Source organism: Sander lucioperca, chromosome 9 (assembly GCF_008315115.2).
Source record: "Sander lucioperca isolate FBNREF2018 chromosome 9, SLUC_FBN_1.2, whole genome shotgun sequence".
Classification (NCBI taxonomy): Eukaryota; Metazoa; Chordata; class Actinopteri; order Perciformes; family Percidae; genus Sander; species Sander lucioperca.
This window is the reverse complement of record NC_050181.1, coordinates 25366893-25390426: the sequence shown is the minus strand read 5'-3', so window position 1 is coordinate 25390426 and position 23534 is coordinate 25366893. Positions and strand designations below refer to the sequence as shown.

General features: G+C 37.2%; 3 protein-coding genes across 3 annotated transcripts in view; all 3 read right to left on the bottom strand.

Annotated features, from left to right (window-relative positions):
* On the bottom strand, positions 1-1566 carry LOC118495779 (GTPase IMAP family member 4-like). Its single transcript, XM_036004861.1, has 2 exons — positions 750-1566; positions 1-14 (listed from the first exon to the last, which is right to left on the bottom strand). The coding sequence occupies exons 1-2, from the start codon at positions 1564-1566 to the stop codon at positions 1-3; spliced, it is 831 nt and encodes a 276-aa protein (XP_035860754.1).
* A 5101-nt stretch (positions 1567-6667) lies between these two features.
* LOC118495778 (GTPase IMAP family member 9-like) lies at positions 6668-9840 on the bottom strand. Its single transcript, XM_036004860.1, has 3 exons — positions 9808-9840; positions 7680-8592; positions 6668-6674 (listed from the first exon to the last, which is right to left on the bottom strand). The coding sequence occupies exons 1-3, from the start codon at positions 9836-9838 to the stop codon at positions 6668-6670; spliced, it is 951 nt and encodes a 316-aa protein (XP_035860753.1). The 5' UTR covers positions 9839-9840.
* Positions 9841-16240: 6400 nt separating this feature from the next.
* The window catches only part of LOC116044656 (GTPase IMAP family member 4-like), a 31151-nt gene continuing 23857 nt past the window's right edge, over positions 16241-23534 (bottom strand). The window contains exon 2 of the mRNA XM_036004736.1: positions 16241-17343. Coding sequence (XP_035860629.1) covers positions 16439-17343 — 905 coding nt within the window. The 3' untranslated portion in view covers positions 16241-16438. The remainder of the gene's footprint in view (positions 17344-23534) is intronic.

The window sequence follows — 23534 nt, the reverse complement described above, 5'->3', positions numbered from 1 at the left end:
TCACACTCCACCACCTGTCAAAGAGAAATACAGCAAAAAAAGTACCCCAGACTGTGTCGCATAGGTGTGGTTCTCCAGCGGTGCCAGAACAGCTGTCATAATGTGCGACCACTACTTACGGACACAGGAACCCTACCCTACTACTAATTATTAATGTTTCGGCAATTTTAAATCAAGGAATTAAATTATTATTATTTAATTATCAGAAGGATGGTCAATGAGTCATTTATAGTTAATTTGGAATGATTCAATATATTTTTAAACTGACTTTACAAATTGCTTCACAGTTCAGGATCAAGTTAAACCATCATTAACAGGGAGAGGATGCTCAAATGTTAATAAAATAATGATGAAACCCATCATTCATAAATTATTTAAAAATTAAGTTTATAAATTTGCCTTTCACAGAACGCTGTGTAGTCTGCTAATAATAACACAATCAGTTAAACTCACAAAGGGATTATAATTGAAACGTGACTAAGTGAACTTCTGAGAAGAGTTTGTAGAAAGATAAGTCATTTTTGAATAATAGCTCCCCCTTTTCCCTAGTAATAGTTATAGTATCTATTAAAAATCACCCTTAACCTTTAAGTCAAAATCATTATTTCCGTGAACTTACAGTGATTGTTTTATTTAATGGCCTTGCTGCCCTGTCATTTGAAATTTGTCTAAAAAAATTTACAATTAACACCAAGTGGCCTTACCCCTGAAATGGTGAAATTCCAGAGCTGGTCATAACAGTTACGTACCGGTAAGTGCTCTCAGAATAGCAAAAGCAATCGTCAACATTGGTAGAATAAACTGATTCAAGTTTCCAATTAATGAACTGCTGTTCTCAGCTTTCTTTCTAGCCTCGTCTTCGTACTTTTTCAACAGGTTTTTCATTTCCTCTATTGTCTTCTTCAGTTCCTTCAGCTCTTTGTTCATGTTCTCTTGGTTCTCTTTAAGGATTCGTTGTTTCTCCTCTTCTATCACCCTCTCTGCCTCCTGGAACATTTCAGTGGTGTAATGACTTCCTCCGTTCTTCTCTGTTATGTTTCTGATCTTGTCGAGCAGCTCCCTGACCTGAGAACGATCCTTTGACACATTATTGAGGACGTGGTACTGGCCGTTACACTTGGTCACAAGTTCCTGCAGCTCTTCGCTGCCTTCCAAAAACTCCTCAATAGGTTTCCCTTTGAGCTGGTCACCATGGGTGAAGAGAACCATGCTGTATTTGTTAGCTTCCTTTCCAAAGATTTGCTCAATCTCCCTTACCGTCTTCTTTTCTTCCTCTGTGTATCTGCCCAGTTTGATAATGACCAGGAAGATGTGAGGTCCAGGAGAAGCATAAGCAATGCTCTTGACAATATCTTCCTTGATTTTCTCTTCAGCAGTTCTAGTGTCAAACAGACCTGGAGTGTCAATAACAGCAATATTTTGTCCATCCAGTTCACCAAAGACCTTTGTACATTTTTTTGTCAAAGAAGTAGCAGAGAAATCTGATTCGAAGTAGTCTTTTCCCAGGATGGTGTTTCCTGTGGTGCTTTTCCCAGCTCCGGTCTTCCCCACCATCACAATCCTCATCTCCTCATCATTGCGGTAGGTTGTGGTCGGTTCAGACCTAGAGTCTGAAATACAAGGATGAAAAATTAATTCTCTATGTTTTCATGCATTTTTGTTCAATGCAGTTCCACAGAAAACATTTGGGCTGCTGTGGAGAACCATGAAGACCGTAAAAATAGCCCAAGTTAGGGTCTCAGTATGCTTCCTCCAAAAGCTTTACAACAACTTTAACCCATTCCCACACCACCTTTACAACTTTGGTGTGACATACAACATCAAACTGAACAATACAATCTGAAATTCACTGAAAAATTACCACAAATTAAATAAGTACAATAGGTTACAATTTGATAGCTGAAGTAAAAATGCAATTGAAAATGTATTATAAACGTGTGACCCTGTTCCATAAAAAACTTCCTTTTCAATTAAATGTATTTGTAGCGTAGCAGTATGAGTTTAACTCGTAACTACCTGGCGTTCTTTTGGCCAATCACTTTCGCAGGGCCCCCCTATAAATACAGGTAGTAGTCCTCCTGACTGCCCTCTTGCTCCTTAGTGATGGAAGTGCGTCACACTTCCGGGTCACTCATTCCGTGTGTTGTTCTGCTGTGCTACAGGTAAGGTAGCGGCTTTACTGTCTCTGCACTTATTCCACTGTTATCGGCTAGGTGTGGGCGATACTGGGAATTTTGGTATCGATCCGATACCAAGTAAATACAGGGCTAGTATCGCCGATACCGATAATGATACTTTTTACTTGTAACATCACGATCATTGAATAATTGTGATTTTGCCTTTAGTTAGTTGATTATGATTATGATAAAACAGGACAAAGATTTTAGGCAAATCTAAATGTTTTTATTTACTAACTAGAACAATATAAAACAATGTAACAGTATAAAAATAATAAAATAATAAAACAAAATATAAATATAACAAATTCAACAACACAACCAAAAATACCTTCTATTACACGCAGATATCTGTGAAAAATAAGGTCAGTTGTGCAAAATAAGTAAACAAAAGCCACAATGTATAAATATGAATATAACTGTTCTGACTCTCCGCCTCCGGCAGAACAGGGAGGGGGAGGGGGCAGAGAGAGAGAGAGAGAGAGAGAGAGAGAGAGAGAGAGAGAGAGAGAGAGAGAGGTGCGCTGTTTGCACACTGCGCAAAGACTTGGAGAGACGCTGTGCTCGCATGAACTCGTGAGAGAAACGGCAACAAAAGTATCGATCTCATCACAACAGTATCGATCCGATACCAATACTCATCTTGGTATCGATACTATCGATATTTAGATCGATACGCCCAGCCCTATTATCGGCTGCCGTCATGTTTATTATTTAATTGACCGCTCGTAGATCTCCGTTTGGTGGGTCAGTCTTCCACCCCGTCGTTCAACGCATTCAAAAGCGAATCTTACCGATAGTTGCTGTTTGCACGCTTTGAGCTGCCTCCTTCGGGTTGACACAAACGCTGCTTGATCAGTATGTAGGCTACATGGTGTAGGATTTACTCTTTATTAGTATTTTGTGTTAACTCCCATTTTTCTATAAATAACAGGTACCGGGCTGGTTCAGCTGGAGATCGTCTTCAGCCGCATAGCGTTCACCCACTGGCTGCTGTTTTGCCTGGGCTGCTGTTTGCTTAAAGTGCATGTTCTGAATATTGTACCAGCAACTTCAACAGATTGCTGCACGCCCATCCTGCCTTCACGGCAACTGGGTAACTACGGCCATACGGTCAAATGTGTGAGCCACCTGTTTTATGTGGGCCAGTGTTTTAAAATGTTTGAATGTAGCTGAAGGGGTTGACTCCCTACATTATAATTTGGTTGATTAAGTTGTTTCTTTTCCCTTTTTGTTTTTTCAATTTAGTTAAAAGTTGCATTTACGTTTTGTTTGGTTATCTTTTCATTAGTGACTTTAGTTTTCTACCTAAACATGGGAGTTTCTCTGGTTAATTTAGTTAAAAGTTGTATTTACATTTTGCTTGGTTTTCTATTCATTGGTGACTTTAGTTTTCCACCTAAACATGGGAGTTTCTCTGGTTAATTTAGTTAAAAGTTGTATTTACATTTTGCTTGAATCTTTCTTATTACTGAGTTTAGTTTTCTACCTAAAAAGTTGAGTTTCTTTGGTTAAGTTCTCATTGTGTTCTAGTGTTTTGTTTCTCTTGGTTTATTGACAAGTGTTTTCTTTCAAATGTATATCGTTTTATTTTGCACTGCCTTCCTGGAACCACTGGTGGCTTATATGGCAGTTTATATTGTGATAAGTTTCTTTCAGTTTGTTCTTTTCATCCAAATTTCATATTGATTTTCTTTCTGTTGAGTGAATCCCTGTTAATCGTGTGTGTCCCGTTTCTGTCCCCGTTTCAGTTGATGAGAGCCGAAGGTGGTGGTGTCCCGGTGGTGGTGTCCCCTTCCTGTGTGCTGTGTTGTCTACCCCGTTTTCTGTGCTGTGTTCACTGCTGTGTGTTTGTGTGTTCATGGGTGACTCTCCCTGGGATCCCTCACTGCCTTCGTGACCCCCTTCTCCTCCACTGGTAAGCCTCAGCAGCAATTATAATTTTTTCCCCCCCGTTTCCCTCCCCAAGGTATGAATGTGCTTTAAATTGTTTTAAAATTATTGAAATAAAATGTGTTCGTTTTTAAAATTGAACCTCGTCTCTGGCTGAATTGTCTACGTACGTGTGTTCTTAATTGTATCAATAACATTGCAATTGGGAAGTCATCAGTCAAATCATTCTCTGGGTGAAATTCCCAGGGTGGCGTTGTGGGTGTTTTTGGAGCAGGTTCCACCTAGACTACAACCTCCTCTGTTCTGTCCGCTCTTGTGTCGCCACAGTAGTATCAAGTCATAACAGACTTCTCTCTCTATTCTCTATCTCAGGACACTTTACAGAGAGTAGGTCTAGACCACACTATAATTCACAGAGACCTAACAATTACCCCAAGAGCAGCAGTTTGTGCAGTTTGTTTCCAAATTTAGTTGTCATACCTCTTTACAAAGCAGAACAGGCTTACTGAAAATGCCACTGTCAATGACGAGTTTCTGAACAGAAGTCAAATAGCCTTCTTCTGCCAAACAGGAAGTTAAGTTTGCTAGCACTCTTAGTAATATTTCAGCAACAACAGTTCATACATTATTTTCAAATGAGACGCATGGTTGAGATATACAAAATTAATTTACAAAATACTTTCAACCCATTTGGTTTTTGACAACAGGATCTACTCGGTTTGACCAACGTGTATTAAAGACTTGTAATTTATGCCGCTCTCTTAACTCTTTTTAATTCATTACCAAGAGACCTGCTTCTTAGATGGCTGCAATATGGTTAAACTTTCAAATGTATAGCATGTTTGTATTCCAATGCATTCAAAAGTCTATCATAGAAATATATAACAGATAAAATGCCAGAATCATTGTTCGCAAACTTGAGAGGATAGTAAAACTGAGCAAACAAAAGACTAAGACAAGTTTATAAATACGGCTTTGATCAGCACATTATAGATGAAGAATGTAGACAAAAGAAATGCACATCCATAACTGTCACCAATAGATGACTATTACAGATACTAGGGCTGTCAGCATTAACGCGTTCACCGCGATGCGATTAAGGGCCGAGCATAATGCGTACATTTTTTTTAATCGTATTAATCGCATGCTGCCATTTATTAATTTATTTTCACTTCACTCTGCTTTGCGTCGTGCCTAACAGGCTACTATTTTGCCGTACTTCCTCGTAACTCATCCTGCTGCTACAGGAATAGCAACACAGATTTCGGTGCCTCGTTCTGGTGCCACTGATATGTCTGCTCTTCTCTCTGATACTCTGAAACAGACGTTACCGGCAACAGAAACATTGCTGCATGTGACGCTAGTTAACACTATACTCGACAGCAGCTAACCTTAGCCTACCGCTAGCTAGTAGCTGCATTAAACACGGTTACAATGCTAACGCTAAACGGTGTAAAGTCTGTCTGTATTTCACTGTAGAGGATTCAACACCGGGGTGTAACAATCTGCAGCTGCTGTTGTCGGAAAAACACAGACTAGTTCAATGAAACTGGTAATTTACATACTTGTGGTGCATTCAAAGTTGTTAAATGCCCTTTTCCCATCTGGTGGTTGTTTTTGTCATTCAACAGCTATTTACTAGTGAAATAAGTTATTGTTATAGTGATTACATTATTGTTAAACATTTAATTTTGAGGATATGGCCTTAGCAATAAACAAGCTGTTCTTTAATGTCGCCAACTGTTTAGTACCCTTCTTTTTTTAACTTTCTTAAAAGTATCGGTTCAGGCACTGTTAAGGCACCGGTACCGTTTTAAAAGTACCGCTTTAGCAACAATACCCAACCCTAATATTGACTGGTTAAATATATAATAAACAAATACAAATCTTAAAATCAAGTTCATAAAGTCATTTTCTTTGCATTCCTTTGATTCCAAATCAAGATACACTGGTAAGAATGGCTTTCCATTGTTAATATGTACTTAAAAACAGTTCTGAAATGCAAAATAACATTTTTAAAAATAGAATTTTAATCATATGATAAAACATGCGATTAATCGTGATTAACTATAGAAATTCAGAGATTAATCGCGATTAAGAAAATGTAATCGTTTGACAGTCCTAAGATATGGTTAAATATTGACTTACCATGTTTGGAGATTGTGCCTCCCATGTTTGGATTGTAGAGCAGATGCACTTATAGTGAAGTACAGAAAGAAAGGTAATAGTCTGTTTGCAACAATGCTTCTTGTATGAAAGCTTAATGCAACAAACCACACCCATAAAACCAGATGAAGACTAGAGGTGTTTATCTGACTAGTTGCCAGGCTGTTTTGTACATTGATACTGTTGTGAAGCAATCCAATCAGGATTGTTTTGTGGTTCGAATCCTATTATCTACTAGCTTGACCCCTGTGAGTTGATTTTGAAAGCAGGGCCGAGCTCGGAGAACAAAGCGACATGAAGCAGGTTTCAGTTCACAACGTTTTAAATGTGTAATGAGACACACAAGGATATACATATTTTCTCACAATCGCTCCATTCATTTAGAGAATGTGTAGTAAGATAAGAGATTCAGGGTGGGCGGAAGGATTGTCTCAAGATCTGTTCACACAGATATGAAAACAGTGTTGCAATTTAGGATGAAAATAAAATGGATGAGAACGACTTTCTTCAGACTTCTCACAGAATGGGATGTGGAATATAACGTTATTTACAACAAAGCATTGATGGGAAAGTTTTGACAGCCAAGTTTGTCTATTTATTTGTCATTTGTAGGCTATTATATTCTTCATAAATAGAACACTAGTTTAACTTTTAGCTAAATTTTTTTGGGTGAAGTGTTTTTCTATAAACACGCTAGATAGATTTTTGCTTTAGGATTTTGCACAATTGATTTTGAGCTGACCCTCTTTATGGTTAACTTGCTCTTTCTTTTCCTGCTTCATTTTTAGTCAGCCTTTGTTGTCCCATTTTATTTTTATACTCTAGCAGAACTTGAATATCCAGTCCCCCTGCATTTCCTTGTTCCTTCAGTTAACTGCAAACAGCAAACCCTATTTACTCCCAGCATTTACAAGAAATGCCACCAGTTCTTTTAAATTGCCAAAGATACAGAGCCATGAATGAGTGTGACCAGCCCTTTGAGTTGTTGTTCTAAGTCTCTGTTCATAACATGTCAAATGAACATTAGTACAGATTCTACTGTACTTTCACAATATTGTAAGCTTCCAAAACACTTCTGAGTTTGACCTTTAACACTATGATCTGATTCTGTTACTTTTATTTCTGTAATAAAAAGAGTCTTAAACGGGAAAACATTGTGCTGTGGGTCTTCGCTACTGACCTGCTACCTCAAATGCACAGATGTCAGTGATTATGCGTTTGTAATTTCTCATTCACACATCCACATCTTCTCATAATTGAATACAGCAAAAAAAACATTTACAAAAATGATTTAAAAGTATTGTACACCATAGATTGAGTATTAAACAGTTACTGTAGATTTCACCCCTTCTGAAAGTTTTTGGCTTTGAAAAGTCAAAAATCATCTTCACACATCACATATTTCGTTGTTTTAAATGAAAGGACCTGATGTATGACATGTACGGTGACTTTTCCATAATATTTTTATAGTTTATTGCATTTGTAATGATATGATATTTCATGAACATGGACCTGCGCATTTGCCTATATTGACCTCTGAAGGAAAATACAATACATCCTCCGACCATCAGGGGTCTGTTATACTGGCATAAGTGGTACCTAAAAGGAAAGGGACCCAGGAGGGAGATTTTGGGGGCTTGGCACCCAGGAAAAGAGATCTGAAGGTGGGGCAACCCAAGGAGAGAGACTGGAGATGCTACAGTTTTCTTTGTTTCCCTTATTTTCTTCTCTTCCATTGCCCTTTCTGCCCTCTGGTACATTTCAGTACTGTAATGGCTTCCTCCATTCTTTTCAGTTATATATCTCATCTTGTCGAGCAGCTCGCTGACCTGAGAACGATCCTTCAACACATTATTGAGGACGTGGTACTGGCCGTTACATTTGTCCACAAGTTCCTGCAGCTCTTCACTGTCCTTCAAGAACTCCTCAATAGGTTTCCCTTTGAGCAGGTCACCATGGGTAAAGAGAACCATGCTGTATTTGTCTGCTTCTTCTCCGAAGATTTCCTGAATCTTGTGCAGCGTCTTCTTTTCTTCCTCTGTGAATCTGCCCAGTCTGATGATGACCAGTAAGATATGGGGCCCAGGGGAAGCATAAGAAATGCTCTTTACAATATCTTTCTTGGTTTTCTCTTCATCAATCCTTGTGTCAAACAGACCCGGAGTGTCAATAACAGAAACCTTTTGTCCATTCACTTCACCGGAGGCCTTTTTACAGACTGTAGTCGAAGATTTAGGGGAGAACTCTGATTTGAAGTACTGTGTTCCTAGAATGGTATTTCCCATGGCGCTCTTCCCAACTCCGGTCTTCCCCACCATCACAATCCTGATCTCCTCATTATTGTATCTGGTCAGTTCTGAGGAAGAAAATTTATATTATTATTTCTCAGTTGTGTTTCACAAGCATTTTAGCTCTGTCTGGTATTGGTATTTGGGACATTTATGATACAGAGAAGAACATTTTGAGTTTGTATTGAATGGCAAAATTTTGCAGTACTACAGGATTTCAAACCAAATGTGCATGTTTGACCTTGTGCAGAACATGGCTAGTTATTTCCAAAATGGAGAGAGGCTGTACTTTCTGGTAAAGCTTTGCAAACCGAGCAGCTCTCATTGTACTCATGGCTTTTACAAAGTTTGACTAATTTGTTAACCAAATATACTCTGAGCTCCACATCATGTGCAGTAGGATTAACAGGAGGAGGAAGTTATGATGACAACAATTTCACTGCAGAGTGGAATGGAAGTTAATGTCATGCACCTCTATATTCCCGGAGTAATGTGACCCTAGTCTTAAAAATTTCGCAAAAGAGAATGTAAACTTACTAAAAGAAGCACTCACTTGCAGAATTATCAAATGAACAGAGCACTTCATTATATATAGATTAGAAATACATTGGCACACATTTTTGAAAGGTAGACATTATGTTGTTTATTAGCCCAGTGTCTATAGGAATGTGGTTTATGTCCAAAGCCTACTATCTGTGTCAATTCAGGGAATAGTGTATGCTTCATGCAGTGACCTGAAAAGTAAGGGTGTGGCATCTAACTTTAACCGAGTATTGCTTAACCATAACCATTCCGTAATTGTCATGCACAATATTGTAGAAAGCGAGAACTTTGTAAAGTTAGCCATAGACAAAGAAGTTGACATTGCATGTAATTATAGTGTCTAATATCAAAATTCTTCTCTGGTGATATGGTCAGGTAGATTCACACTTAAAACAATCAATGTTGGATGAAATGTAAATACTTTTACCTAGTTCAAAGGTTTAATTAGAAAATAAGGTGAAGTTATATGAGGAGTCATTGGTAGACAAAATCATTATAAAGGCTAAAGGACATAATATATTGCATGTTCATTTTGCACACAGGTAGCTACATTTCCTGGAATTACCATAAAAGTGTGAAGTGGATGAGGAGAGGGCCTATTTCTGCTGTGTAAAACACTGACGTAATGTGTCCTGGCTGTTGATCAAACTAGATTTCAGTCACACACTCCACCCATCTGTTCCCTGAAAACACACCGTCTTTTTATCGCTGCCAATGTAGAAGAGAGTTTCTGTACTTACCATGTTCGGCTTTTTTGGCATCGCAGGCCATGTTTGATGTGCTGTTGAAGTGAAGATCTTATTGTCTGCAAAAACACCTCTCGATGTAAAAGCTTCATTCACTAAACCACACCCATATCTCAATGTTGAAAACAAAGCACAGTGAAACCAAGATGTGTATGGTTCATATACGCACGGTTCTTTTTTAGTCAAAAAGAGCTATGTCTTCTGAAAGTATAATTCATCCTAAATATATAAATGTATTGAATTCATAAGAAGTTTACTAATGTTAAAAAAATCACTTGAGTTGTACTTATTGAATAAAAATGACTTCACATACACTTAAATATATTGTACATTTATACAATAGTCCTGGAATATACCTTACCCCATTCCTTTACTCTAACATAACCCTTAACCCTAACCCCTAACTACATATCCTAAACCTCTGCACATTCCCTCAATATTTTTTGCACATCCTGCACTCAACCCAACAATTTTCTTTTCTTATTGTTAAACAGTAAGATTATACATACTTGTTTAGGTTATCATGTATTTTACATTCATTGTTTATTTTCTTTTAATATGTTCATGTATGAGTCTCACTTTCTTAGAAGTGAAACTAGATTGAGCTCTGATTCAAAATAATACAGGTCTTTCTTCTTTTGTGTTTGTTAACTTGCTAATCCGCAGAGATTGTTGCCTGTCAGCTCTACATACACCCATCTTCAAACTGACATTTGTTTTTTTAACAAGCTGGGAAAGGAAATATAAGGACAGCGGAACTTACTGAAAGCAGGACTGCATTGTTTACGATATTTATGAAGTAAAACTGGGACTATGAAGATAACTATGAGATATTTATAATGCGTACAAAAATACAAAGTACGAAACAAAATACGAAACAGTTATACTCACAATACAGTTTAAATCAGAACAAGGATAACTCATCCCTTTAGATAGAGGTGTTGACCCAAACGCCTTTATTGCTTGGCTCTGTTTTCAGATGAGTTGTTATGCTACAAACATTTTAAGATTTGGGATAGGAAACTGTTTAACTGCATTAGGCTATACATATCAATTAAGACTAAGAACTTGGACTAAGGTTCCCAAGTGGGGGTCAGAACCCCATAGAGGGTTGTGAGACAACTGTGAATGGGTCAGGAGATGATTAACAGGAGGGAAAGGGGGGAAAAGGATATCTGAACTGTGAAGTTGTACCTTTTCAAACAAGCTGTTTTTAGCTCTCAGGACGGCAAAGTCGGTCTGTCAATCGATCCACCACTTTGTTCCAGACAGAAATATCTCCATAATTATTGCCATCAACTACAGTCATTTCTAAAATGGCAAATGTATGCTTAGCAAAATATCAGTGTTGCCTGAGATATGTGAGTTGAAATTTGTGACTTAATTTTGGCCATTTGAATGTCAGTAAAACATTTCTTATTAAATATCAGTTTTATTCCATGATCACAATAGTAACATATTCTTGACAATCTGTGGCACTACTAAACATTCATGGATCACATTGTACAATTATTATTACACCCGTGACGTTGTGTTTATTTGACATTATGAAGCAGAGGACATTAAACCACATATATGATATTAACAAGGAGAAAATATCCACAAAGTCACAGACGTAGCTACTTCCATTATGTAAGTTCTGATGTAGAGCGAGGCCGTCATTATAGCGACTGACATATATAGCAATTGAAAGCAATTGCTATATATGTCAGAGGTCACACACCTCTGGAATAACTATGGGTTAAGTGTCTTGCTCAGAGAGACATTGGTTGATGTATCGCAGTGGGAGTCAAACCCAGGTCTCCCACACCAAAGGCATGTGTCATATCCACTGCACCGTCACCACCGTCCATCCATTGTCCATTGTAAAGGCAACTTGAACAAATGTGAACTCCACTACTAATGGGGGGAAATACGAGAGAGGTGAAGAATGTTAATACATTGAATGGTGAAAATATGCTGACACATTATCAAAAACAGTGTTTGATATCACAAAAATCTCAAATATTATAACTTTAATGTCAACAGGTCAATATAAGTAGGATTTTATGGTCAAAACTAAATGAAAAACATACTTAATATAGACAATTTATTGCCAATACGAGTGCCTGTTGCTTTAAGTTCTGTAGTAGCAGGAATTGGAATAATTCAACAAAGGTAAATTATCCTTTGTACATAATAAAACCACTGCCACAATTTGAAAAAGGTCACAACTTGCTTTTTAGGAAAGTTAGAAGTTTAAGTAAAGTCTATCTTTCTAGTTCTGAGTTACATATAATTTCTATACTAATATTGTTTTGCTGTCTGACCTGTTAGTTTGGTTTACTTGTTTCAAATAAACCAAACTAAATGCCACCAAGCTGCATTTCTGTGAGGTCACAGACATTGTACAATAGCCCCCTCCACTGGCCAGGAATAACTGTACAGTGTGAATTATACAACTGGAGAGAAATTAGTTGGACAGAATATTTACAAAAAGTACAATTAGAGGGCTTTTAAATTATTTTAAAATCTATTTTAAAAACTATTAATGTTGAGCATAAAGTATTGATAGCAACGTTTATGTCCTTGAGACCCTTTTCTTAGCCCAAAGTTAAGTTATACAGTAATTTATATAACTTTACACATACAGTATATGTATTTTACATCTGTCAAACAACAGCAATCATTTAAATGTCACTGATAGGAATGTTGTACAAGTCAATCACCCATCCAGTCAGAACAGATGAGTTTTATCCCCAGAAGTGGAGTATTTTGCATGCTGTATTGATGAACTATTTCTTTCCCTGCTATGTTTCACTCTTGTGCGTTATGATTTAGCTTAACCTTTCAATGACTGACTGAAACGGTTCACACCCTTTGTGTACCATTTCATTATTATACTCTAGCACAGCTTGAAAGTCCAGTCCTCCTGCATTTTCATCATCCCTTCTGTTTACAGGAAAGCCTGTTCATCCCTCCCATCAGCATTCACAAAAAATTACTCAATTTCAAATAAAGTGCACATATAGATTGTAGCCATCCCTTTGAATTGTAGTCTGCCTCTGTTCACAACATGTTACATTAACATGTGTGCTGCAAACCCCGTCAGCAGTTTAACAGATGCTTCTTTGAAAACACAACTGAGTTTGACTGTCACCCCTATATTAGCATCGTTTCAACATTAGCAGCCAGGTGTTTTCAGAGAAAAAGCTGTAAAAAGCCACTGTTCACGACCTTCTCAGCAGCAAAAAGCAGACACTCACAGTTAGAGACTAGCTGGTGGACATAGTAGAGCATTCATTCTGGCAATTTCAGTAGTTTTTATTTTATTGATTTATGTAGAAATGTCTTATTCTTTAAAATAGCCTGTAATAGCCTAACTGTCAGTTTCACTCTTTTCTGTAAACAGCTAAAATGGCCAGACTGCAGTAAACTGCAGACATTTCTTAAATGCTAAATGTATGTTTTACAAAAGATCATTGTTTTCTGAGATATTATATGTGGGTTGTGTGACCTAATTTTGGCCAGGTAGTGTTAAAAGGAGAAAGATCATAGTTGATATAACACCTTGAATTACAGCACCTCCATGTGGCTGATAAACCAGGGATGAAAGAAAACAGAAAGTTCTGCATTCATGATATTTACTCAAGAAGAAATACAGAAAAGCAAAATGTACTTGCAATTTAAAAATACTCATTAGATGACAGAAGTAACCCCGTCAGTGTTATATTATAATATTGGATAATTATTACTGATGCATGTGTGTGAGTAAATGTACTCCGTTATAACTTACCACTGCTAACAAATGAAATTTTTAAGAAATTGAGTTCATGTTCCACAACACACACACACACACACACACACACACACACACACACACACACACACACACACACATAGACACAGACACAAACACAAACACACACAAATAGACAGACACACATTTCCATCACTTAAGAGGACATTGTATTAAATTGAATGTATTCGTTAAAACCTAGACTAATCCTAATCCTAACCTCTGCCTAACCCTGACTTTAAATCAAGTCTTGAAACTAGATTTTAATTAATCACTTTGTGGGGACTTGAATTTTGTCCCCAAAAAGTCAACAGGTCCCCACAGCAGTAGTAATACCTAATTACAAACACACACACACACACACACACACACACACACACACACACACACACACACACACACAGGTCAAGGTAATGAAACTGCAGAATGTGTTACAAATGGTACTCAGTGATTGACGAGCAATTATACGGTATTATGATACTTGACCTTGTAACTCATTATAAAATGCTTTAATGTGTTCTAATAATGATAATAATAATAATAATAATAATAATACATTTTATTCATATAGCGCTTTTCAAAAGACACTTTACAGTAAAACCATGTAGTACAATAAAAGCAGGTGAAGCAATAAAATGACACAAAACACAAAAACAAGCATATTACACAGATAAAAATGATAAAACCAGCAGCTAACAATAGGTTAAGTGTGATGTTATTATAAGGTGAAGGCTATTCTAAAGAGATGGGTTTTGAGAAGTGATTTGAAAGTGTCCAGGTCAGTGCAGTCACGGATGTGTATGGGTAGAGAGTTCCAGAGGGACGGGGCTGCAATGGTGAAAGAGAACCATGCTGTATTTGTTTGCATCCTCTCCAAAGATTTCCTGAATCTCATGCACCGTCTTCTTTTCTTCCTCTGTGAATCTGCCCAGTCTGATAACGACCAGGAAGATGTGAGGTCCAGGAGAAGCATAAGCAACGCTCTGGGCAATATTTTTCTTGGTTTCCTTTTCATTAAGACTGTGGAGTGTCAATAACAGAAACCTTTTGTGTATCAAGTTCACATATGGCCTTAGCACAGTGTTCAGTCAAAGATTTAAAAGAGAATTCTGATTTAAAGTTCTGTTTTCCCAGAATGGTGTTTCCTGTGGTTCTCTTTCCAACTCCAGTCTTCCCCACCATCACAATCCTGATCTCCTCATTATTGTATCTGGACGGTTCTGATGGGAAGGCTGAAAGAAATTGCAAAACTTTTTGAACCAGTTTATACAACTACAACATGGGCAACTCTGACAGTGGGCAGATGAAGTTTTTACCTTGCCTAGTTGACTTTATATAGGGCCTTAAACAGAGGCATAGAACTTACACTCAGTTGACTGTTTATTAGGAACACCTGCCACAAACTAATACAGTCTAATACAGCAGTACTGCAATAAATCCTCCTTTATTAATGTTATAATGTTTAGGCAAGGGTAGGCCAAACAACAGAAGCACCTCTTTATATAATGCAGAGTGAATCACAAAAATGTTGAGAATTTCAGAAACGTTTTTCAATTAGCACTTTCCCCTTTAAAACTGTTGGGATTGGTTCATGCTATGACATGCAATCAATCTATAAATGTTTATTTAGATACAAGTTACAACCAACATTATGAATACAGTTTATTGACTTATTGGCATATTTGCTGGCCATTGTTGGGTTAAGGAGAGAAGATCAGTTTTGTTGCTGAGCTGAAGAAGTAAAGTCAGTCTGTCTGCAAAGAAACTTCCTTATGTAAAGACTTCATGCAAAAACACCACACCTATAAAACACTGCTGACAACAAAGAGCATCAAACACTGTGTCTTGATGTTTATTGTCAAACTGGTTATACAAGTATACGTGTAAGATGCTAATGCTAGGATGTTCCATTAAAGAAAAACAGTAAGTCAATAAGGGACATTTTAAAATATAATGAAATAAGTAATGAAAAAAATCAAAGCTGCAATGAAAGGAAAACATAAACAAGGAGAAATATAGTCTCAATGTCTTGTGTTATGATGGCATCAAATCTGATAAATGTCTGACGTTTAAATACTACATTACAATATTGTAAAAATAGTTTTTACATACAAAATCCAAAATGGCAGTGTGGAAGAATAAATGGAGTAGAAATGTGAATATTTGTATTCCGGTCTACTTTGGTTTAATGAAATATATACTTAAACATTTCACCTTAAAAATAAACTACACCTTAATGTGAGATTTAATAATCTGATTGTGTTATTTAGAGTTTAAATTTGTGATGACTTCATAGTTTTTGGAATAGACTTTAAAGTAATTTCAAAAGCCTCCTTATTTTAGTTTTTGGACATATTCTGTCCTTTAATTAATTTCTCTCCAGCTGTATCATTCAGACTTTACAGTTCTTCCTGACCAGTGGAGGAGGCTATTGTACAAAGTTTGTGTCCTCACAGGAGTGCAGCTCGGTGGCATCCATTTACAGTTATTGTTTCAGTTACATAAAATGAAATAAAATGAATGAAAGAAGTTTGTGTGTAAAAATCTGTTTTCTTTTTATGTTTCTACCTGGTTCTGTGTCACATTAAATGGAAGAAGACCTTCATGTCCTGTATTTATTATCTTTAACCTCTGACTGATGTCAGTATGTCATTTATTATCAGATTTATTTCATGATCACCATAGAAACATGCTCTTTACAAGCTGTGGCACTTCTAAACATCAATCATCTTGTTCAAATATTAACCTGTGACATTTAGTTGTGTTTATTTGACACTGAAGCACTACACACGAAAATCAAAAAAGGGGCTGTGAAGAGAACAGTTTGGTAAAGCTGCTGCTCTTATTTTACCCAAACAAAAATCTGACGATAAGTTTTATCAGGTTAATTATTGGATTACTGTTCTCAGCTTCCCGTCTGGCCCGATTTTCCTGCTCTTCTCTATATTTTTTCTTCTCCTCCTCCATTTCTCTCTCACGATCTGCAACTAACACTTTCATCCTTTCTCTGTCAGCCTCTGCTTCCTTTATTTGTTGCTCATACTTTTCCTCTAGTTTCTTCTTTATTTCCTCTTCCTTTTTGCGCATTTGCTCTTCGTTCCCTTTAAGGATTCGTTGTTTCTCCTCTTCTATCTTCCTCTCTGCCTCCTGGAACATTTCAGTGGTGTAATGACTTCCTCCGTTCTTCTTTGTTATATATCTGATCTTGTTGAGCAGCTCCCTGACCTGACAACGATCATTCACCTCATTATTAAAGACATGGTACTGGCCGTTACATTTGGCCACAAGTTCCTGCAGCTCTTCGCTGTCCTTCAAGAACTCCTCAATAGGTTTCCCTTTGAGCTGGTCACCATGGGTAAAGAGAACCATGCTGTATTTGTCTGCTTCCTCTCCAAAGATTTCCTGAATCTTCTGCACCGTCTTCTTTTCTTCCTCTGTGAATCTGCCCAGTCTGATGACGACCAGGAAGATGTGAGGTCCAGGAGAAGCATAAGAAATGCTCTGGGCAATATCTTTACTGGTTTTATTATAATCAATCCTTGTGTCGAACAGACCCGGAGTGTCAATAACAGCAACCTTTTGTCCATCCACTTCACCAGAGGTCTTAGCACAGTGTTCAGTCAAAGATTTAGGGGAGAACTCTGATTTAAAATATTCTTCTCCCAGAATGGTGTTTCCTGTGGCGCTCTTCCCAACTCCGGTCTTCCCCACCAACACAATCCTGATCTCCTCATTATTGTATCTGGTTGGTTCTGATGGTAGAAAAACAAATTTCAAAACATTTTGATATTCGACAGATTATGCAACTTCAATGAAATCCAGCAAAGGGCCGGCAGGTCAGAATCCAACCTCCGGCCGCTGCGGCAAGGACTGACCCTCTGTGGCAAACGCTTAACCAGGTGAGCTACCAGGCGCCCCGGAAGTGGCAATTTTAAGGAATAAGGTCGTAGGTTGGACAGGTCAAACAAACACTGGACTTAAAATTCCGAAAAACAGTGATTATTTTTTAACTTAACAAACGTCACGTTCAGCACCACGTGTGTAACCTTCAGCAAGTGAAGCAACTGATTTTAACCCAAACCATTATCTTTTTCTAAACTTAACTAAGTAGTTGTGATGCAAATGAAAATAACCAAGTAGTTTTAATTGCCTAACCATAACCAAGCTGCGACTATTTCACATTAAAGACGTGTTTAAAATTGTGACCTTTACGTTCAAAACCCTAACCCTAGCCCGAGCGACGTTCTCTGTTTTAGATATGAGGTCGTATTTCCACCATCACTAGGGGTGCATATTTATGAAACACTCCTGTGGGTCATTTTTTGTTGGTAGGATCAAACAACACATCCTGACTTCGCGTAAACAGGCACGCCGACTTTCTTAAGCCAAGTAGCATGTTATCTGTAGCTAGCATTTGAGTGTATGTCTACGCTGTATACAGCGGACGTAAATATACACTCCACTTAGTGTGTTATCGCCACTTGGCGTGTTATCGCAAAAAGAAGTTGTTATCGCGAGAAGAAATCTACGGTTGAGTTTAGGAAACGCCACACGTGGGGCACAATGGAAACGTGACATGCGGGACACGATACCCCGTTTCCTTGGTGAAAGTCCTGTGTTTGACCCATCCTCCCCTCCCAACCAACCTCCCTACGCGGATTTTCACCCTTTCATACTACTCACTACAGCGTAAATTCACACGCTATCATAAGGTAATGTAAGTCAATGAAGGCCAAACGGGGTTGATAAACACGCTAAAAAGCGAGTATGCTTCTTGATAACACGCCAATAATGGCATACAAATTAGTGTGTCATACATACACCACTTCATGAGATCAGTCTGTGTACAGCCAGAGTGAGTCAGAGAAATGTTCAGGATTTAAGAAACATTCTCTTCAACTAACTTGACATGACATGACATGCGATACATCTTTAAATAACTATTGAGATACATGCTGCAACATTATGAATACAGCTGACAGGTCTGCTGCTGAGCTGAAGAATTGAAGTAAAGTCAGTTTTTCTGCAACAACACTTCCTGATATGAAGACATTAAATCATCTATAAAACAATGGTGTTAGAGTGAATTGAAAACTGTGTCTTTTAATTTTGCTACAGTGGGATGTTTCACAGGTTAGATTTGAATATATGTTTTTAATGTTTTTATGTATTTACTGTAATTCTATTAAAGTAAGGAATCTCTGTCTGTGGGTATGTCCATCAGCCATCTGTCATTCAAATATCTGGAACCGTTCGTCCGATCTACTTCTCATTAAACAGGTGAAGTGCTGGGTACCCAGTGCAGTGAATTTGGTTCAATTCGTAAACAGGATACGTTCATTATTAATATACTGTGAATAAAACAAAACTGAACTGACCCGCATGAGCAAAAGATGTCACATATTAGTTTTGGCGAGACTAGATTAATTGAAATGTTCAATGTATTCTGACAAGACATGTGACACAAGCATAAAGCTAAATTAAAAAAAGAGCGGACAAAATTCAGCGAAAAACATTTTTGACTAAAAGTTTACTTAAATGTAAACTATGTAACTAAATCATTTTGAATTGTTGATGTTGGTATTGGCAGTGGTAGAACAAGTACTCAAAAAAAATCTTAAGTAAAACTATTAATAGAACACAGTACAAACACTATGCACTATTAATGAAAGAGGGGTCCTGAAAGAGTCATTATCAGCACAATGTACTTAAATCAACTTACATCTATTAAAAGGTAGAGCTTTCAACTCTAATATAATGCTGGATAATGTAATGACTTATATTGCATCATATTGTAATCATGATATTTGGTGAGTAAACTCTGAATCTGCATTATTGTGAGTTTAAATTACTAACTCAAGACTAACTTAAGTTTATAAATTAGGCTTTGTTTGGCTTATTTTAGATGAAAAGTGTAGACTGCAAAAGATATACATATACATGCCCCAATGTCACCTGTGTCACCAGTAGATGATGATTATAATTAGATATTAACTTACCATATTTGATGAATAAGCTGAATAGGATGAGTAGGCTGAATGGGCTTCCCATGTTTGGACTGTAGAGAGCAGATGTGCTTTAGAGTCAGTACAGAAAGAAGGCTGAGGGTCCGTTTGTTATGCTTCTTATCTGAAAACTTCATCCAGCAAACCATACCCATAAAACCCCAAAACACGAGGTGTTTATGTGCTTAGTTCACAGGCTGCTTTATACATTGATCATAAATTGAATAAAGCAAAGTTTGTCATTTAGCCCCTTTTCCTAGCCCAAAGTTATAGTATACTATAATTGTACATATGTTCTGTATGAATTTTAAACAAATGTTATTAAAGCAGCCATATTATGCTCATTTTCAGGTTCATAATTGTATTTTAAGGTTGTACCAGAATAGGTTTACATGGTTTAATTTTCAAAAAACACCATGTTTGTGTTGTACTGCAGTGCTCTCTCTCACTGCTGCAGATCCTCTTTTCAGCTGGTCTCTGTTTTAGCTACAGAGTGAGACCTCTTTTCTTCTTCTTCTTCTGTACTATCTTTGATTGCACTGCACATGCCCAGTAGCTCAGATGTAGATCATGTCAGCTAGCTAGCTCCATAGACAGTAAAAGAAAGGCTGTTTCTACAACTTTGGTCAGTTACAAGGCAGGATTAGCTGGGAGACTTCTAAATGAGGGCGCACATGTAAGTAGTTCTTTTGTAGATTATGGTGAACTTGTGTGTGTTGTAGCAGTGCTTTGCTACTGAGAACGAGGTAGCATGCTAGCGTTAGCATTAGCGTTAGCATGCTAACGCTACGAGCTAATGGTTGCGGTTAGCCTGCTCGTTTCGGCTTGTGACGTCACAAGCTGTGCCAATTTTGAACAGCTCACCCAGAGACTGAAGGCAGGACACATTCAGAAACTGTATCTCACTCTAAACAGCATGGGTGGATTTTTTTCAAAGTTTGTATGTGTGTGGAAGCACCAGAGACACAACATAACACCCCAAATCCCAGAAAAAGGGATTTTTTCATAATATGGGCACTTTAAAAACAGTGTACATGTCAGCTACAGTAGGTCTACAGTCTAAACACAACACACAACATGAGACATTGTTTTCACAAACAGACAAATACAAATTCAAGTGTCACATTTAATTAACAATATACAGTTAGTTAGTACATTCAGCAGTCAGCTGCTGCTTTATCCTTATCATTTTAATCCAGCACAGTTTTGATATGTACTACTGCATTTTCATTGCATTTTTCTGTGCTGTAATAGTAAGACAATGATCTAGTTAGAACTTACAGTTGATTCTTTTTCCCTGAACGAGAGGAATTTGCAAACTGTGTTTCAGCTGAACCTCTATATTTGTTCACTTTGCTATTTCTTCCCCCTTTTTCCCCTTTTCACTTTAGTGTGTTGTGTTCTTGTTCATCCTTTCAATGACTGACTAAAATGCTTCTCACCCTTTATTGTCCCATTTTATTTATATAATCTAGCACAGCTTGAATATCCAGTCCTCCTGCATTTTCACTCTCTCTTCTGTTCGCTGTAAACGGCAAACCCTGTTCACCCCTCTCATCAGCATTTACAAGAAATGCCACCAGTTCTTTTAAATTGAGAAAAATAAAGTGTGTATATACAGTTTAGCCATCCCTTTGAATTGTAGTTCTTAGTCTCAGTTCACAACATGAAGTGAGATGAACATGTGTGCTGCAAACCCAGTCAGTAGTTCAACAACTGAGATTGATTCTCACCACTTTCAAAGCATCGTTTTCAGCAGCAGCAGGACAATGTTTTCAAAGAAAAAGCTGTAAAAAGCCACTGTTCACTATCTACTCAGCACAGCTCCTTTGACCTGCATATATCATTTCCTGAATGCCAAATGCATGTTTTGTAAAAGATCAGTGCTGTCTTAGATATTATATGTGAGTTTAAATTTGTGATCATAGTTGATTTAAAACCTTAAATTACAGCACCCCCATGTGGCTGATAAACAGGTGAAAGAAGACAGATTCTTGCATTCATAATTTTTACTCAAGAAAAGAAAAATCAAATGTAAAAATGTTTATAGGTGACAGAATGACTCCCGTAAGTGTCATATTATAATTTGATTATTATTACTGATGCACCTGTGTGAGTAAATATACTCAGTTACATCTTGCCACTGTTAATAAATGTAAAAAAAAAGTAAGATTATTTTTTGGGCATTTTAGGCCTTTATTTTATAGGACAGCTGAAGACATGAAAGAGGAGAGAGAGGAGAATGACATGCAGCAAAGGGCCGAAGTCGAATCCTGACCTTAAACAAGTTGTAATACTAGATTTAAATAATTTACTTTGTCAGGACTTGAATTTGTCCCCAAAAGGTCAGCAAGTCCCCACATGAGACTGAAATGTGTGTCCTCAGCAGCAATAATGTTCACAAACACACACTGAGGTTAAGGAAATAAAACTGCAGATTGCGTTACAATATTTTATTTTCATTCTTGAGTTTAATTACATAAAAATACATTTTGTTAATGCATTGTGGTTCTGACTCACCAACATGTTTTTGAACTAAAGACAAAGGATTTCTCACTTTTAGCCAACTGTGTGGAAGCTACCACGATACAACCGGAAGGTAAATGAAAGCCAATAATTTTATCAGTTTACTAAATACTTAAAAGATCTTTATTTAGTGAAACCTGAACCTTCCTAAAGTCTTGTTTTGAGGTTGGAACATTTGTTTTTCCCATGTGAGCTTGAAATGAACTGCCGTCACTACACAGTCCGCACTGAAAAAAATAATATTTTGTTGTCATCTTTAGAGTTATGCTAATAAAAGACATTACATGATCAATTCAAGAGGGTACATTGCTGTGTCTTTTTCATAATATCAATGTATTTTAATGTACAATGCATGTTAAAGAAACAGTTCAATGAGTTTGACTGTATGCCCGTCCGCACTGCTCAAGCTGATTTTGCCGTTGTCTCCTCTGCCTATTTTCTGTCAATACGGTTTAGTGTCTTTTTTGAGACAAAGACAGAAATATGCATTATTTTTGCCAGCATGTATGCCTGGTTCTGTTTTATAAATATTAGTTACGATGGAGCTGTGTGGACACACACAAGGCTCATTTCCACTCCCACATTTAGTCATAAATGAATGTAGAAATACCCTTAAACTCATACGTTTTATTATATGTTTTCATATAGATTCATTTGCACACTCCACCACCTGTCAAAGAGAAATACAGCAAAAAAAGTACCCCAGACTGTGTCGCATACGTGTGGTTCTCCAGCGGTGCCAGAACAGCTGTCATAATGTGCGACCACTACTTACGGACACAGGAATCAATATGAAAATGGGTGGCGACCCTACTACTAATTATTAATGTTTCGGCAATTTTAAATTAAGGAATTTATAGTTAATTTGTAATGATTCAATATATTTTTAAACTGACTTTACAAATTGCTTCACAGTTCAGGATCAAGTTAAACCATCATTAACAGGGAAAGGATGCTCAAATGTTAATAAAATAATGATGAAACCCATCATTCATAAATTATTTAAAAATTAAGTTTATAAATTTGCCTTTCACAGAACGCTGTGTAGTCTGCTAATAATAACACAATCAGTTAAACTCACAAAGGGATTATAATTGAAACGTGACTGAGTGAACTTCTGAGAAGAGTTTGTAGAAAGATAAGTAATTTTTTAATAATAGCTCCCCCTTTTCCCTAGTAATAGTTATGTATTAAAAATCACCCTTAACCTTTCAGTCAAAATCATTATTTCCGTGAACTTACAGTGATTGTTTTAGTTGATGGCCTTGCTGCCCTGTCATTTGAAATTTGTCTAAAAAAAATTGACAATTAACACCAAGTGGCCTTACCCCTGAAATGGTGAAATTCCAGAGCTGATCATAACAGTTACGTACCGGTAAGTGCTCTCAGAATAGCAAAAGCAATCGCCAACA

What these genes read in the sequence shown, in the direction of transcription:
- LOC118495779 (XM_036004861.1), bottom strand. Translation starts at nt 1,566, where the DNA reads ATGAGGATTGTGATGGTGGGGAAGACCGGAGCTGGGAAAAGCACCACA.
- LOC118495778 (XM_036004860.1), bottom strand. Translation starts at nt 9,838, where the DNA reads ATGGCCTGCGATGCCAAAAAAGCCGAACATG. An exon ending in TGCCAAAAAAGCCGAACATG is followed by an intron (nt 8,593 to 9,807) that starts GTAAGTACAGAA and finishes TTTCTTCCTCAG; the next exon opens with AACTGACCAGATACAATAAT.